This window comes from Anomalospiza imberbis, chromosome 5 (assembly GCF_031753505.1).
Source record: "Anomalospiza imberbis isolate Cuckoo-Finch-1a 21T00152 chromosome 5, ASM3175350v1, whole genome shotgun sequence".
Lineage (NCBI taxonomy): Eukaryota > Metazoa > Chordata > Aves > Passeriformes > Viduidae > Anomalospiza > Anomalospiza imberbis.
The window spans coordinates 44,673,723-44,690,146 of record NC_089685.1 but is presented as its reverse complement, the minus strand read 5'-3'; the positions used below and the strand labels follow the sequence as shown (position 1 = coordinate 44,690,146).

The window sequence follows — 16,424 nt, the reverse complement described above, 5'->3', positions numbered from 1 at the left end:
CATGGAGCTGCCAAACTTCAGAGCTTGCAGCAACCCCTGTGGAGCTCATCAGCTCTGCAGTGGACCCTGTGAAACACAGCCTACTCCAGCTCCAGCACTAACAGGACTGGCACTCCTGTAACCAATAAATACAAAGTTAAACACGAGGCACTGGAGTAGTTCAGGAAAACTAAGCACAGTAAGTATGTTTGGTTACTGAAAATAGCTTTTGACTTGAGAAGAAATGTTCAGGAGTTTACAAAAAGACAATTGAATCAAGTAACACTCCAGGTAGCTGAACGGAGACTCCTTCTGAGGCAAGTTCACAAAGGGAGGAAAACTGCAATCCAGAACCACACAGCAGTATTGAAAGACACAGAAAATGGATGTTCAAATAAGGGGACTAAAAGTATGACAGGAAGGTTTTAATAACAAGTTTCTCATCCAACTGCAAAAATCAGGAAATATTTTTGGTCCTCCAGGAAAAGCAAAAAAAAGTACATGTAAATTAAATATTGAAATAATTATTCATAAAAGAGAAGAAGAAATATCCTTTGGGGATACAATAAAGATAAACATGAGAGAAAACATGTTTTAGCTAGCTAAGAACTGTACTCTTTTACAATAGCTTGTCTCTGTAAATAAGTATATTAGTTGATTGAGTAGATTAGTTGAATGTAATTTTCAGAGCTGCTTTACAATATGTTAATATTCAGTGCAGTCAACACCATTTTCTGTGCAAATCTGCAGCCTTTTGTTTGCCTCTACACTACCCTTGCACATTCTAAGAGCAGCTATGTGAGGCATGGATGTGAATTAAGCAGGGAACTGTTAACACCCTAACACACAATCTTTTACTTTTTACCCTTGTTTTGGGTTCAGAAGCCAAAGGGTTCCCAACAGAGCTGCAGTTTCCCATTTCAGGTAGGCATGGCTGGCTCTGAACCACCTGCTTTAAGCATTGCAATGTACAATGGACAAAATCCAATCAAGATTTCTCACACTGAAAACAAAGCCTTCTGCACCAAAGAGGTGCAGAAAACCCCAAAAACAGTGATGCTACCAAAGAAGCCCACCTAGGTCAAATCACTTATATTGTTTTCAAACCATGCAAACTTAACAAAATCTATCTCGTTCAAAGCTTTTCCTGCAGAAGATAATAACTTGAGTCATTTTATAGAAAAACTCACTCACCTATTTTAACAAAACAATGTAATTGTTCTATGCATTTAATTTGCAAAGCTGTCTTTTTAAACAAAACACTAACTACATATAAAGTAAATTATATGCTAATACATGTATAATAAGCATATGATAAAAATGAACAGGCCAAGACCAATAAATAAATAAACATATTTTCTATATCTAAATATATTGTGAATTTACAGTTCAGTACTTCAAAGACTCACTTTTAGGTATGAAAGCCATTTTAGTATACAACTGTGTTATATTACAAAGCTAGTAGTCCCTCTTATTCAGCTATAAAATGCTGCCAAGTTTTTCATGTAGGAATAGCAAATGGCAACTTTAAACACATGACAATCTCATGTAATGTCTGTTGCTGCATTTTCACTCATTACAGTTCATCTGTTAAAAAAATGCAGCACAAAAGGCCCAGAAAAAATAAAAGAGTTGGGAAAATTCAACTTAAGCACAGCAAAATCCAATATGCACAGATGGGGAAAATTTCTTACTGCCCTGAACCAGTGGGAGATATCTGCTTGCAGAAATTGAGGAGCACAGAAGGAGTCCAGGCACCAACCCTGTTTGAATAGGCTGCAAGAGGGGGGTCCTAACAGTGCCTCTTTTACTGTGCTCCTTACAGGTCCTCTATGCTTTAGACTTTTAAAGGGAAAAGAAAAAAAATGACACCCACCAAGTTACAGCTTGCTCAAAAGAATAAATAGTGCCTGTTACTTTTTTTTTTTTTTTTTTTTAGTTTTTATTTTGCTCTATGGTGAAACTTACTACTTCATTCAGTGGGAATCTAACACATTCAGAAAGGCCCTGCAGAGACTAAAGAGCTGGGCAATCACCAACCCTCTCAAGTTCAACAAGGGACAGTGCTGGATACTCCATCTGGGATGGGGCAGCCCTGGATGCACGGACAGACTGGGAATGAGAGGCTGGAAAGCAGTGCCAGGGAAAGGGACCTGGGGGTCCCAGGCAATGTCCCAGTTGGACATGAGGCTGCAGTGTCCTGGAGCCAGGAGGGACATCCCTGTCCTGGGGGCATCAGGCATAGTTGGGCCAGAGAGGGATTGTCCTGCTCTGCTCTGGGACAGCCTCACCTCGAATATTGTGTGAAGTTTTGGGTGCCACAATATCAGAAAGACATGAAGCCATTAGACAGTGTCCAAAGGAGGGCATGAGGATGGTGAAGGGCCTTGAGGGGAAGCTGTGTGAGGAGCAGCTGAGGGCACTTGGTCTGTTCAGCTGGAGGAGACTGAGGGCAGACAGCGCAGTCACAGCTTCTCCTGAGGGGAGGAGGAGGAGCAGGCTCTGAGCTCTGCTCTCCGGGACCAGGGACAGACCCGAGGGAACTGGAGCTGGAGCTGGGTCAGGGGAGGGTCAGACTGCATATCAGGGAAAGGTTCTTCCCCCAGAGGCTGTCAGGCACTGCCCAGGCTCCCCAGGGAATGGTCATGGCCCCAAGGCTGCCAGAGCTCCGGGAGCGTTTGGACAAGGCTCTCGGGATGCATGGAGGGGACTGGAGGGGTATCTGTGCAGGGCCAGGAGTTGAACTCGATGATCCTTGTGGGTCCTTCCCAACTCAGGATATTCCATGATTCAGATCAATGTACTTCTCTGAGATATAAATCTTTTTTTTTGATTTTTTACAGATTTAGAAATACATCACTAATTTCTAGAGAAAACTTCTTCCAAATTTTCAATCCCTGAGATCTGAACTTCAATACTTTAATGCCATCAGTGACACCAATTAAAATATTTTCCTATTTACACTGCATTTTTTCATTTTCCAAACCACAAAGTCAATTTTCTCTGAACTGTTTGAATTTTTTTTGATAGAAGGATGTTAGTTCCTACCAAATATTTCTCCCAAAGCAATTAAAACTTATGCCATCCTACTTTACATGAAGCTTTTACAATTGTTTACCTGCTACAGACTCTTTCCCACCTCCTGCCATGCAACAGTAAAAAACTTGACAGATTAAATCCTTACTCATCTGCTTTCTTTTCTAAGTTACCAAAACTATCCAAATTTAGAATATGCAATTTTTATGAAGATATATGTCTTCCAGTAACTCATTTGCCTTTTTCATTTCAATAGGGCCAACTTCCAGAAGCATATATTTTTCCACATATGTTGGCATTAGATAAGGCATCAGAAAAACTAGCAATACTTTGCAAGGATAAAATAATCTGTTCTGATCAAGAGAAGTTTAGAAAAAAAAAACCTCAAACCAACCAAGTATAAATATAAATCAGCAATTTAGAAAAATGGTCTAAATATCAAGAAAAAACAAATCACCACAACTGGCAGTTTCTAAATAAACCAGAGTTTGGTTTAAGTTACATAACGATCTTGTTCTCCCCCACACTTAATTCTTAAGGAAAAAACCCTAACTGATAACCTTCTTGAGAAGTGGTGGTGGATAACTGTAGGGGGGATGTGGTAGTCTGTTACTTTACAGTTGGTTCTTCTGTAGTATGTTTTGATATTCCTTGTTACAAGTTTGTAATTGTTCGTTCTATGTACCCCATTTGGCTTCCCTAATGGTTCAGACCTGAGTTGTTCACTACAGTTTTCCCCGCCAAAATGTATGTCAATTCACTTGTCAGTCTCCCTGTATACCTCCCTTGTTCCTTTGTCTTACCCCTGTCTGCCAAAGATAGCACACTCCTTTGGTTCTGGACTATTCCATGTCTTTCATCCCTTCCTCGAAGCCGAATTGGATTGTAGGGTTTGCTCCCTCCCTGTGTTGGCTTCTACTGGGGAGAACTTACCCTACACCCCTCTCCTAATGCCCTCCTATTGGTCAAAGGTTGTGTCCTGCCTGTGTTCCCTCTACCATTTAGAAGTAGCCCTTTCAGGTTCAGATTCGTCACTTGCTCTACCCCACTTCGAGGTTAAATCCTTGGAGATTCAGACAAGTGCCCTTCCCTTATTCCTTTGCCTTGGTTTCCTCATGCCCTGTGCCTCTGCTGTGCCACGCCGCAGCAATCACTGTCACCCGCAACAGTATCGGCAGGGACTCAGGTGCGGCCACTCATATGTCTGCCCACGGCCACAAGCGGGACAGCGAGCCGACAAACCTCCATCCCGTGGCCGCCGAAAGCCAAGTGCAGTGGGGTTATTTGTTGGTTGCTTTTTTTTAAGGGGTTGGAGATGGCTAGGAAAAAAGACTAAATGCTTTGTGGGTTTTGGGTGGTTCAGTGGGGTGATTTTTTCCACTGAAAAGGAAAATCTAAAAGACTTTTGCTTTGGCTGCAGAATTAAAAATTGTGTTTTCTTTTCTAGTATTAGTGAATCAGTTAGTAGAAAAGATGAACAAAATAATTAAAATATAAGAATTACAGCTGTAAAATACCACATTGAAAAAGTTGAATTTGTTGGATAGCCAAAAGACAGTATCTACACAAAAAAAAAAAAAAACAAAAACAAAAAAGCCAAAAAACAACACTTTGGACAGCCACAGAAGATCTTTTTTCTTAATACAGGCAGAGGCTAAGAGGTCACAGCAGAAAAAAACACCCCATAAAATCCCACTGTAGAACAGCCTAACTTCTGCAGTTCTTTTTTTTTTTTCTCCTTATGATGTAATTGCAAAGAATAAAAAATGAAACCAAAATACCTAGATACAGATGTTGATTGCTTTTTGAATCTTTCTCACATGCCTAGGGAAAAACAGGTGCTGTTAGAATTGGTTTGTGCCTCTGAGTGCTTAAGGGAAGTCAAATGTTCTTTCCTTTCTAGGAATGACTTCCCTTTCTGCCCCTCAGATAGTAATATATTAGCATACTGCCACAACATATTCCTGTCCTGATACTGAAATGTATGAATTTGAAAAAGAAACTTAACCTAAAGCATTTGACTGTTTTGGTTTTTATGGCTGTGTAAGAATTAGTAGATCTAAAAATCTAAATTACTTGTCTATACAGGTCTTTATTACAGGCTTAAATAATTCCAGAGAATTTACTGTGGAATAAGAGAACTGCTGGGACTCAGGTGATTTCAATTCTATGCCATGAGGCAGCTGTTGGACACAGCTGTGTACACACAGACAAGGCTGGTCAGCCCCTTGCACAAGAAAATTCAGCACTTCCTAAGCCTCATCCCCCAGGTTAACCAATGGTAGACCAGGGAGTAAACACCATGAAAATAAAAACAGAACACCAAACACAAGTATATTTACATCACTGTGCAGCAGATCACCAGCAAGAGAGAAACTGCAAAGAAGTCAGTAGCAAAACAAGATCGAAAAAGCAGAACTGCCAGCAGGAAACACTGAAGTAGCGCTGAAAAAGAAAGGCTGGAGGCATCAGATAAAATTAAAAATACTCAAATTTCTAATGTATATGATAATTTCTATCCTTTGCTCTCCATTACTTGAAAACTTATGTGACAGTCTTCTTTTTTGAAAGAATCTCTATGAAATATTTCTCTCTTTTTGGTACTAAGTTTTCTTTCTTGTGACACAAACAGCAAATGAAGGACTACTTCAAAATAGATATCCACAATCCATGTTTTGAATTAACCAAGCTAGTCATAATACTTATATCCAAAGACACAAATTTAAAACTACATCCAACTCCAGGTACTTTCCATGAACAAACACCATTACAAACGTACTGCGTGAACTTGTGATCACTTAAAAGGCAGAACTAAGAAGAAAACCAGCATTACAAAGACATTGTGGATTTCAAAACAAATATCACAAGAAGACAGTGGGCATGTTTCATGCATGTTGCCTGTGGTCCTACTTACCAGTCCACACAAAAGATTGATCTTATCAATAGAAGTAATTTCTTTATGTCAAATTAACATTTGTGGTGAAAGTTGGGCAAGTCCCTAAGACGTCAGAACAAAGAGCATAAGAAAGCATATTTCATGCCCATCTAAACTAACTGAAACATCACAAAAATTTGCAAAGAACAACCCCATAAAAAAATCATCTCTCCATATGACACCTTGGGCACAAGCTGTGATTTATTCGTGTGTGCAAGAAGTACTTGTCAAACACATCTAACAAAGAGAGTCATCGCCCAAATTAGAGATAAACATATATACACAAAGTTCCAGTTATGCCCTTAATTAAGAAGTAGCCATGATTAGATCAAAAAGAATCACTTCATTGCTATAAATCTGTTCAAGGAAAACAGATTTTTAGTTAGTCATAGAAAGCTATGTCATTTTAACATAGCTGTCCTTTAAGGACTGTTTTTCACTAATTTCCCAGCCCCTAGGATTAATAATACTGAAATATTAATATAGGATGATACATTTTGTCATATTATCTTCTGCATCTCTGAATACCACAGCAACACTGCAAAGAAGACCTACTGAAAAGAGACAATTTTGCTATATAGTCTTACACTGTTAAGAGCAGGATTTGAGGATTTTTTAATGGAACTGGTTCTGAGAAAAGTCTTTGGGAGAGTTGCAGATTACCCTGAAGAGAAGGATACATTCCACTTCACAGTGCTGGAAAGGTGAGGATGGTGAAGGAGAAAAGTTTCTGACAGCACTGCTTTGCTTAAAATTTTGCGAGTGCTAATGTGACAATTCGCTGCAACAGAGATTACGATATTGCTTAGGCAGCATCTTCTAAGAAAATCCCCACATTACACTCATAAACAAAAAACTTTTTACCTATGACTCCCATCCAGATTTGATTTGTGGATGAAATTCAGTTTAGCATCTGCCCAATAGAGCTTCTGTTCCTCATAATCCAATGTCAGTCCATTTGGCCAATATATGTCTGTGTTAACAATAATGGAGCGGCTTGAACCATCCATCCCAGCTCGTTCTATCTTTGGCGCTTCTCCCCAGTCTGTCCAGTACATGAACCTACAATTATTTGAAAAGAGAAAAGACAAAAAAAGAAAGCAATCATGTATAAATCTGCAACTTTCAGTAAAGACAAAGGCACTCTCTGTTCTGCAGAGACAATGTCTGTGGAGCTCTGCTCTACTGGGTAAGGGGCACATACCCTGTGAAACAAAGCAAAGTTACTTTCCAAAAGCTGAAGAAAAACAACTTAAGACAAACCCGCAGTACTATATCAGGTTATATTTCTATATGTTTCTTTCTTTCCTTGGGTCAGCTGAGAAAGTTGGAGATATCCAACAGATCTCGACAACCATCTCAAAATTCATCATTAAACAGCATAGGCAGATAATACAAATTGTCATAAAAGTACAACAATTTCTCTAATATGTGTCAGAATTTAGGCGGGCAGAAAAGAAGGTGTGCAGACTTATAGCAGACATAGTTGCATGTGATGCAGTGAAGTGGTTTTGATGGAAGATCAGTTAATGTCCTTTTATTTCCAGAGAAATTCCAAGACAAGCAGGAAAGTCAACACATTTAGAAGTACAGCTTGCATCCAGTAACTGAGAAAAATACTCAGTAAAATCTTTTAAGTCTGGACAAGCAAGTTTTAAAACATGTAACATGCATCAATTTTTCAACATTATTTAATAAGTAGTGGGTAGAGGGAAGCTACTCAGTTGCATTTAAGATTGAGGCAAAGCAAGGGAAATAATTTTATTTTGGCTGGAGACTAGCAGGGGGTAAAAATATTTGTGCTTTTTCTGCAGGTGGTAGAAAATGGATTTACTTCTGTGGGTTGTTGACAGAATGCATAACTAAACTGAAGTAACATAGAATATAAACAGATCAGCCAAAGTGTGTCCGTGGTGCTTGCTCTGTTTTGTTGTTGCAGCTGTAACAGACTACTGTCCTAAATTGCTTCTCATAACCTCATGACATGTGCCTGCCATCATTACCTGCTTGTATCTGTGCTCCATAGCCTAGGTCAGTCAAAACAATCCAGATTAGGAAAAACCTGAAGCCTTTAATCAAACTCAGATCATCACACAACCACAACAGGTCAGTATATGGTAGCCACATGTGAAGAGGCCACCCATCCTCTAAAGAAAAACAAATGTGCAACACATTTAAGAAACACTTGCAGATGAAGTTATTCTTGGCAAAGATTTATTCTTATTCTTACTCTTATTCTTATTATTTTGAACAGTCAGGAAATTCCATGTCATATATTCCCCCTTAATACATGTCTACAGCATGTTTGTTTTAATGTGCAGCAAAATCTGTGGACAGAAATGCAGCTGATTAACACAAATATTGTCCTATTTGATCCCAAGTAAGTCATTCTTCATGGAGCAACTAGTTTATCTTAACACAGAGCACAAAAATATCTGAAGAGAAGATGTGAGATTTCTGTAGGCATAAACAAGTGCCTCAAATAAACTGGTCTTTCATCAGGAAGAAGGACAAACCCCAAATAATTTTCAGATAGGTAGCACAGTAGCAAGGCACCTGGTCAAGCTATGCAATAAGAAATCACACACAAAAAATAAATGTTAAAAAAGTCAGGCAGCATTTCACCAGTGAGCATGTGAGAAAGAAATAAGAAAAAGAGAGATTTACTTTTAACTTCTTTAAGACAGCCCTGTTTGCCCCAGCTGTCAAGTCTTAGACTTACAAATCAAGGTTAATAGGTTCCAAGGCTCTGACCAGCCTGCTGGACTGATGTTTTTGGGCTGAAACAGCTCATTAATTACTGTACAGCCTCATATTCTTCCCTGTCTCATTCTCACCTCTCATGCATGCTGCAATTACTCAAGCAAAAACAGGTAAAGGTAGTTTGGTAAGAAAGTAAAGGCTTTCCAGACATCACAAAAACAGCCCTATTTCATTTGTCAAGAGGAAGACACACACACACACACAGAACTGGCTTTAAGATTCAATAGTATTTTCAATCAGCTCCACTGACCTCTGTGCACTTTCTTCAACAGTTTGGGTTTTTTCACTATCACGTTTGTTTTCCTCCACCTTGCTTGAAAGCCTGTGGGTTTTAATGTCTCTATTAAAAATGTCTGGAACCAGCCATGCTCCAGCTAATGACAGCCATGCAGACAAGGTAAGGGTCATTCTCCCTCTTCCCCATCTTCTTCAAACACATTTAGTTATGTCAATTAAAAAAAAAATTAAAAATTAAAAAAAAAATTTAAAAGTCACCACCCCAGCCCATGAGATAGAGCAAAGTATTAAGAGAAAAATAATGTCTTGTGCTAAATCATCTAATTATACCTTGCAATACAATGAAAATCCAGGAATCTAGATTTTCATTTCACCAGCAGAGTCTGGAAATCTAAATAAAATCTAAAAGAAGAAGAAAAACAACAACAAAGTGTATTTCTTTTTATATGTGCTTGTAACTTTCAGTATTACAGAGTCATGCCTCCCTCCAAAGAGCTGAGGAACATCAAGTATTTGATACACACTTAGAGAAGATTGGAAGGTTCTTAGACTTAAATAAAAAAATATTAGTTGGTGTTTTGTTTGACTGTGGCTGAAAATGTTGGTTTATCTTAAAGTTTATCCCATCATTAAAAATTAGGAACTAATAGAGAAAGAGTTTTGATAGTTCTTCCCTACTAACTGTTTTCTATGCCTCTTTAAATCTAGCATTTTTTAGTTTTTGCATTCTGGTGCATAAGGTGAATCCAGGCAATAAAACTTCCTTCTAAAAGGCCTCAGAAATCATTTTGCAATGTACAGTTGTAACTTCACAAATTTGATTTGCCTCAAATAGAAGGTTTTGCCACAGGAAAACAAAAACCCAATGAAATAAAAAGGATGAAACAGCATGTCACAGTTCATTCTGCATGATGAACAAATCTAATAAGTAACAGAGCTTTCTTCCAAAAAGCCCATGAAGTCTAGGCACTCTGATGGCAGAATATCCCCCATCCAGAGAAGGAAGCTCGCAGACTACCAATGCCAAGACTACATGCTATAACTTAGCAGTGATTTCTGACAGTAAGCAGAAAAGGAGAGAAATTTATTGCCAGCACCCATCAACTTTACAACTTTGTGATCCACAAATGTTCACTTTCCTGAATGTTACTCAGCTGCTTAATTAGGGCAGCTAATTATTTGGTGAGGTTCTTCACAATGAAGGTCCCAGCTCTACAATTATGCTTTGTTCAGACCCTAAGAACTTCTGAGCTCTACATGGAGCTGCCAAACTTCAGAGCTTGCAGCAACCCCTGTGGAGCTCATCAGCTCTGCAGTGGACCCTGTGAAACACAGCCTACTCCAGCTCCAGCACTAACAGGACTGGCACTCCTGTAACCAATAAATACAAAGTTAAACACGAGGCACTGGAGTAGTTCAGGAAAACTAAGCACAGTAAGTATGTTTGGTTACTGAAAATAGCTTTTGACTTGAGAAGAAATGTTCAGGAGTTTACAAAAAGACAATTGAATCAAGTAACACTCCAGGTAGCTGAACGGAGACTCCTTCTGAGGCAAGTTCACAAAGGGAGGAAAACTGCAATCCAGAACCACACAGCAGTATTGAAAGACACAGAAAATGGATGTTCAAATAAGGGGACTAAAAGTATGACAGGAAGGTTTTAATAACAAGTTTCTCATCCAACTGCAAAAATCAGGAAATATTTTTGGTCCTCCAGGAAAAGCAAAAAAAAGTACATGTAAATTAAATATTGAAATAATTATTCATAAAAGAGAAGAAGAAATATCCTTTGGGGATACAATAAAGATAAACATGAGAGAAAACATGTTTTAGCTAGCTAAGAACTGTACTCTTTTACAATAGCTTGTCTCTGTAAATAAGTATATTAGTTGATTGAGTAGATTAGTTGAATGTAATTTTCAGAGCTGCTTTACAATATGTTAATATTCAGTGCAGTCAACACCATTTTCTGTGCAAATCTGCAGCCTTTTGTTTGCCTCTACACTACCCTTGCACATTCTAAGAGCAGCTATGTGAGGCATGGATGTGAATTAAGCAGGGAACTGTTAACACCCTAACACACAATCTTTTACTTTTTACCCTTGTTTTGGGTTCAGAAGCCAAAGGGTTCCCAACAGAGCTGCAGTTTCCCATTTCAGGTAGGCATGGCTGGCTCTGAACCACCTGCTTTAAGCATTGCAATGTACAATGGACAAAATCCAATCAAGATTTCTCACACTGAAAACAAAGCCTTCTGCACCAAAGAGGTGCAGAAAACCCCAAAAACAGTGATGCTACCAAAGAAGCCCACCTAGGTCAAATCACTTATATTGTTTTCAAACCATGCAAACTTAACAAAATCTATCTCGTTCAAAGCTTTTCCTGCAGAAGATAATAACTTGAGTCATTTTATAGAAAAACTCACTCACCTATTTTAACAAAACAATGTAATTGTTCTATGCATTTAATTTGCAAAGCTGTCTTTTTAAACAAAACACTAACTACATATAAAGTAAATTATATGCTAATACATGTATAATAAGCATATGATAAAAATGAACAGGCCAAGACCAATAAATAAATAAACATATTTTCTATATCTAAATATATTGTGAATTTACAGTTCAGTACTTCAAAGACTCACTTTTAGGTATGAAAGCCATTTTAGTATACAACTGTGTTATATTACAAAGCTAGTAGTCCCTCTTATTCAGCTATAAAATGCTGCCAAGTTTTTCATGTAGGAATAGCAAATGGCAACTTTAAACACATGACAATCTCATGTAATGTCTGTTGCTGCATTTTCACTCATTACAGTTCATCTGTTAAAAAAATGCAGCACAAAAGGCCCAGAAAAAATAAAAGAGTTGGGAAAATTCAACTTAAGCACAGCAAAATCCAATATGCACAGATGGGGAAAATTTCTTACTGCCCTGAACCAGTGGGAGATATCTGCTTGCAGAAATTGAGGAGCACAGAAGGAGTCCAGGCACCAACCCTGTTTGAATAGGCTGCAAGAGGGGGGTCCTAACAGTGCCTCTTTTACTGTGCTCCTTACAGGTCCTCTATGCTTTAGACTTTTAAAGGGAAAAGAAAAAAAATGACACCCACCAAGTTACAGCTTGCTCAAAAGAATAAATAGTGCCTGTTACTTTTTTTTTTTTTTTTTTTAGTTTTTATTTTGCTCTATGGTGAAACTTACTACTTCATTCAGTGGGAATCTAACACATTCAGAAAGGCCCTGCAGAGACTAAAGAGCTGGGCAATCACCAACCCTCTCAAGTTCAACAAGGGACAGTGCTGGATACTCCATCTGGGATGGGGCAGCCCTGGATGCACGGACAGACTGGGAATGAGAGGCTGGAAAGCAGTGCCAGGGAAAGGGACCTGGGGGTCCCAGGCAATGTCCCAGTTGGACATGAGGCTGCAGTGTCCTGGAGCCAGGAGGGACATCCCTGTCCTGGGGGCATCAGGCATAGTTGGGCCAGAGAGGGATTGTCCTGCTCTGCTCTGGGACAGCCTCACCTCGAATATTGTGTGAAGTTTTGGGTGCACAATATCAGAAAGACATGAAGCCATTAGACAGTGTCCAAAGGAGGGCATGAGGATGGTGAAGGGCCTTGAGGGGAAGCTGTGTGAGGAGCAGCTGAGGGCACTTGGTCTGTTCAGCTGGAGGAGACTGAGGGCAGACAGCGCAGTCACAGCTTCTCCTGAGGGGAGGAGGAGGAGCAGGCTCTGAGCTCTGCTCTCCGGGACCAGGGACAGACCCGAGGGAACTGGAGCTGGAGCTGGGTCAGGGGAGGGTCAGACTGCATATCAGGGAAAGGTTCTTCCCCCAGAGGCTGTCAGGCACTGCCCAGGCTCCCCAGGGAATGGTCATGGCCCCAAGGCTGCCAGAGCTCCGGGAGCGTTTGGACAAGGCTCTCGGGGATGCACGGGGAGGCAGGGGGGGTTGGGGGAGGGGTTGTCGGGATGTCTGTGCAGGGCCAGAGGCTGGATCCTTGTGCATCTGTCCAACTCGGAATATTCTGTGATTCTGTGAAAAGCTGGTACTACTGATGCCTTGTGAAAAATGATCTAGAACAGAGGCTAAAGATATAATTAAAGAATAAAGTAGGTATTTATTAAAAGTTCTCATAGGATACACCTTGGGCAGTACAATAGCCCAGTCAGGGCTACACCCAAGATGAACCCAAAATGGTCACAAAATGCATGACTGGTGACGAGGTCTCTCACTTTTATAGTCCCATCCTTCTTGTTTCTCTCTCTTCATTCTGCTGTTGTTTATGCTCTTGGGCCCAACATTTGGATTGGTTGTTCTTGGTCCCCATCTAGAGAAGGAATTGTTTTGTCTACCTACTCTATGCAGAGAGCTTACTATCCCTTAATATGAAGCTCAGAACTATATACTAAAGCAGTATAGAATCTGAAAAATATAAAAGCTAAAACCTGAGGGATCACTACTGACGATGTTGTGTTAAAAACATTTTGATACAACCCCCCAGAACAACTGCATTTCAACAGTGAGAACTAAACAGAAGAAATGCCAACTTAATGATTAGTAATTTAATTTACAGAGAAATTGCATTTCCCAGTATCTAAACTTGTGTCGCATTCTGCCCTGTAATCTTTATGTTAGGCAAGATCAGCTGTTCTCTAAAGTACAACTGTACCCACCCAGGGGTGGGAACGCAACAAGAGAGGTGCTGGTGTCAGCTGCCACAGTACTCCTTCCTGAACACTGACATACAATGGTGAGGTGCAGTCCTTTTTCCTCTACAGAATTGCATTAGTGGGATGACTGAGTGGAAGGATACAAATTGTCGAATTTCTCATCCCTCAAACCACACTTTATTTATTATTGCTCTCCCACTATATACCTGTTACACTCAAAAGCAGATGTTTTAGCACTTGGTGTAGCACTGTTCCTCTACACTGTAAATTAGTTGTTTCTCAAGCTGACCGAACACTGCATCTATTTGCCATCAATCCAAGTGCACCAAGCAACCATGATTCACTCTGTTGGAATCAGGACAACATTAGTATTTTTTTATTGAAGAGGACAAAGCACTTGAATTCCAAAACTCTTACAGTCACAGTCTTCAGATTTGCGACCAAGCCATATAACTTACTGTATAACTTACAGGTTTTGCTGTATATTATTTCTGTCAAAAAGCGAAGTATGGTTAATACATCTGTGTTCTGGGTTTTCCTTTAAGCTTACATCTTTCATGGAAATGTGTAACATGCTCAGCCAGTGCTTCTAGAAAAACATAAACAAAATCCCACATGACATGTGCATATATATGGATGTTCTTCTCCTCAGGAGCTGAGTTTATGTCCACCAGTAATCAAATCAAATCTCAAGTGCGAACTATTTCTGAAAACTGACTGCATACACTTAAAAAAAATGTCTTTTGCTCTGCATTTATTTTACTCTTTTCATATCAGGTCCCCTTTTAGTCTGTCCATTCCATGGTCTGCTTCAGATAATACTTTCCTTTGTTATAAGTCAGGAGCAGTAATCCCTTCATGGTTGTTATCCAATTTTATCAAAGGCTTTAATCTGCTTTATTGACAATAACTCTTTAACTACTCTTCTCTGAACTGAATTGTAGTAAAATGGATCTCCAGTTCTGCAACTGAACAAAAAACCCCAAAAACCCAAACAAATCAACTAACAACCCAGAGTTTAGAATCACCACTGAGGACAAAAATATGTTTAGAAAATTAATTATATGAAGCAATTAAAACAGAGTATTTCTAATAATATATACAAGTGGTAGCAACAGTAAGAATTTCTCCCAAGTGTGTAAGAAATATAGATGGTTAATTTATTCAAAAGAGATTTAACTCATTATAACCTTGCTCTTCTTTTGTTCCATGGACTGCTGTGAGCTGCCAAGATAGGTTGGTTTTGCAGGATTAGCAGTGAGGAGACAGAGGACCAACCCTTTAGATAACAAATGGCACAGGGACCTGTGACACAGCCAGGTGACCAGACACTCAGACAGCAGTGACATCCCTTAGACTTTCCTGCTCTTAGACTGAGAGGGTATAAAAGGCCAGGGTCTCCTTTGTTCAGGGCCTCAGAGGCACCCAGCTCCAGCTGTTATTTTGTTATTTAGCTATTGCATCAAGATAAAATTATTTTAAGGATTGACATGCATGACACTGTGCTATGGGAAACCTGGTCTGCCTGGGTGAGTGTGGGGTATGCAGCTGGAAGGAGGTTTGGTCCCAGCTCAGGTGGTGCAAGAGTGACTGCCAGAGTGGTCCTGGATGGTCCAACAGGGAACTTCCCTCAACACCGGCAAGAGCTTTATAGACTCACACCAATTGTATAAAACGGATGGCTAGACCACAAACTAACTCTGTTACTTGGTAGTGGATACAAATGCATATTTAGCTTAACTTAACTAATTAAAAATCCAAGAAAACAGGCACTGCAGCTTTGTCACAACATGAGGAAAGAAAATTGACTTACCAAAAGCAGTAGATACTGTGTAGAGCATGAGACTCAATCTCAGGGTCGTGGGTTCGTGCCCCACATTGGGCGCCAGCTGCAGGAATCCCCTGATCCCCTCTGAGCATGGTGGGGGAGGGGGGAATCCTACATGGACAAAGATAAAAGATGGGAAGCGCTCTTCTGTTTGAGACTCAAATCCTGTTTATTATTAGGAGCCACCTTGGATCCAGGCGACGCCTCAGAGGGTAACAGAGACTGAGGCATCTGCTGGCATCCGGAAGAAAAAAAAGAGACTGAAGGTGTCGTCCAGGGGGGTTTTGTGCCCAGGGAAAAAGGGGTGGGGTGGAACCAGGAAGCCACATCCAATGGGACACAGGTGAGGAGAGAGAGAGGGGGGAGCAGGTCAGGGAGAGACCACCACACCTGAGGCTTAGTGGGGAGGGGAAAGGTGTGTGGAATAGACCAATGTGACATAAACTCCATAGTGCAATATAAATATTACTCAGTGCAAATTCCCAATCACTCAGTGCAAAACAACAACTAAATAAGCTATTTAGTGCATCACAACAAGATACCTCCTAAAAGCTTCTTCTAATCAACTCCCTTCCCACACCAGTAACAATGCCAATCCCTAAGTCACAACTCAGAAATTTGAAGAAAGGGGGAAGGGGTATCAAGGTACTTTTTCTACCTCAAGTCTAATTGACTCATTTCTACAGGATCAACTGAGAGAACTGACATAACTACTTGCATGAGAAAGGGCTTTTCCAGTGCAGCAAAAATTCATTCTGTAAACAAGCCCTTTTCTAGGATAGTATTCAATACCATGCTCTATACTCAGGGAAGATAAGAAGCTGAAATTCCAAGTAATACATAAAATTACAGAGTCGTACATACTGATGACTTTATTATCCCCTTTAGATTTTCGGTATAAAAAATCTTCTCAGAGCTCTTCAGTGTTCCTCTACACTGGGCTGCGATGCCTAAAAGAAGATTTTCCAAAGC

General features: G+C 39.9%; 1 protein-coding gene across 2 annotated transcripts in view; it reads right to left on the bottom strand.

The window, feature by feature from the left end:
- Window positions 1-16,424, bottom strand: part of LRP6 (LDL receptor related protein 6) — a 112,410-nt gene that overhangs the window by 61,831 nt on the left and 34,155 nt on the right. For both annotated transcript variants that reach the window (XM_068190418.1, XM_068190420.1), the window contains exon 3: window positions 6,815-7,012. In XM_068190418.1, the coding sequence (XP_068046519.1) occupies window positions 6,815-7,012 (198 nt within the window). The remainder of the gene's footprint in view (window positions 1-6,814; window positions 7,013-16,424) is intronic.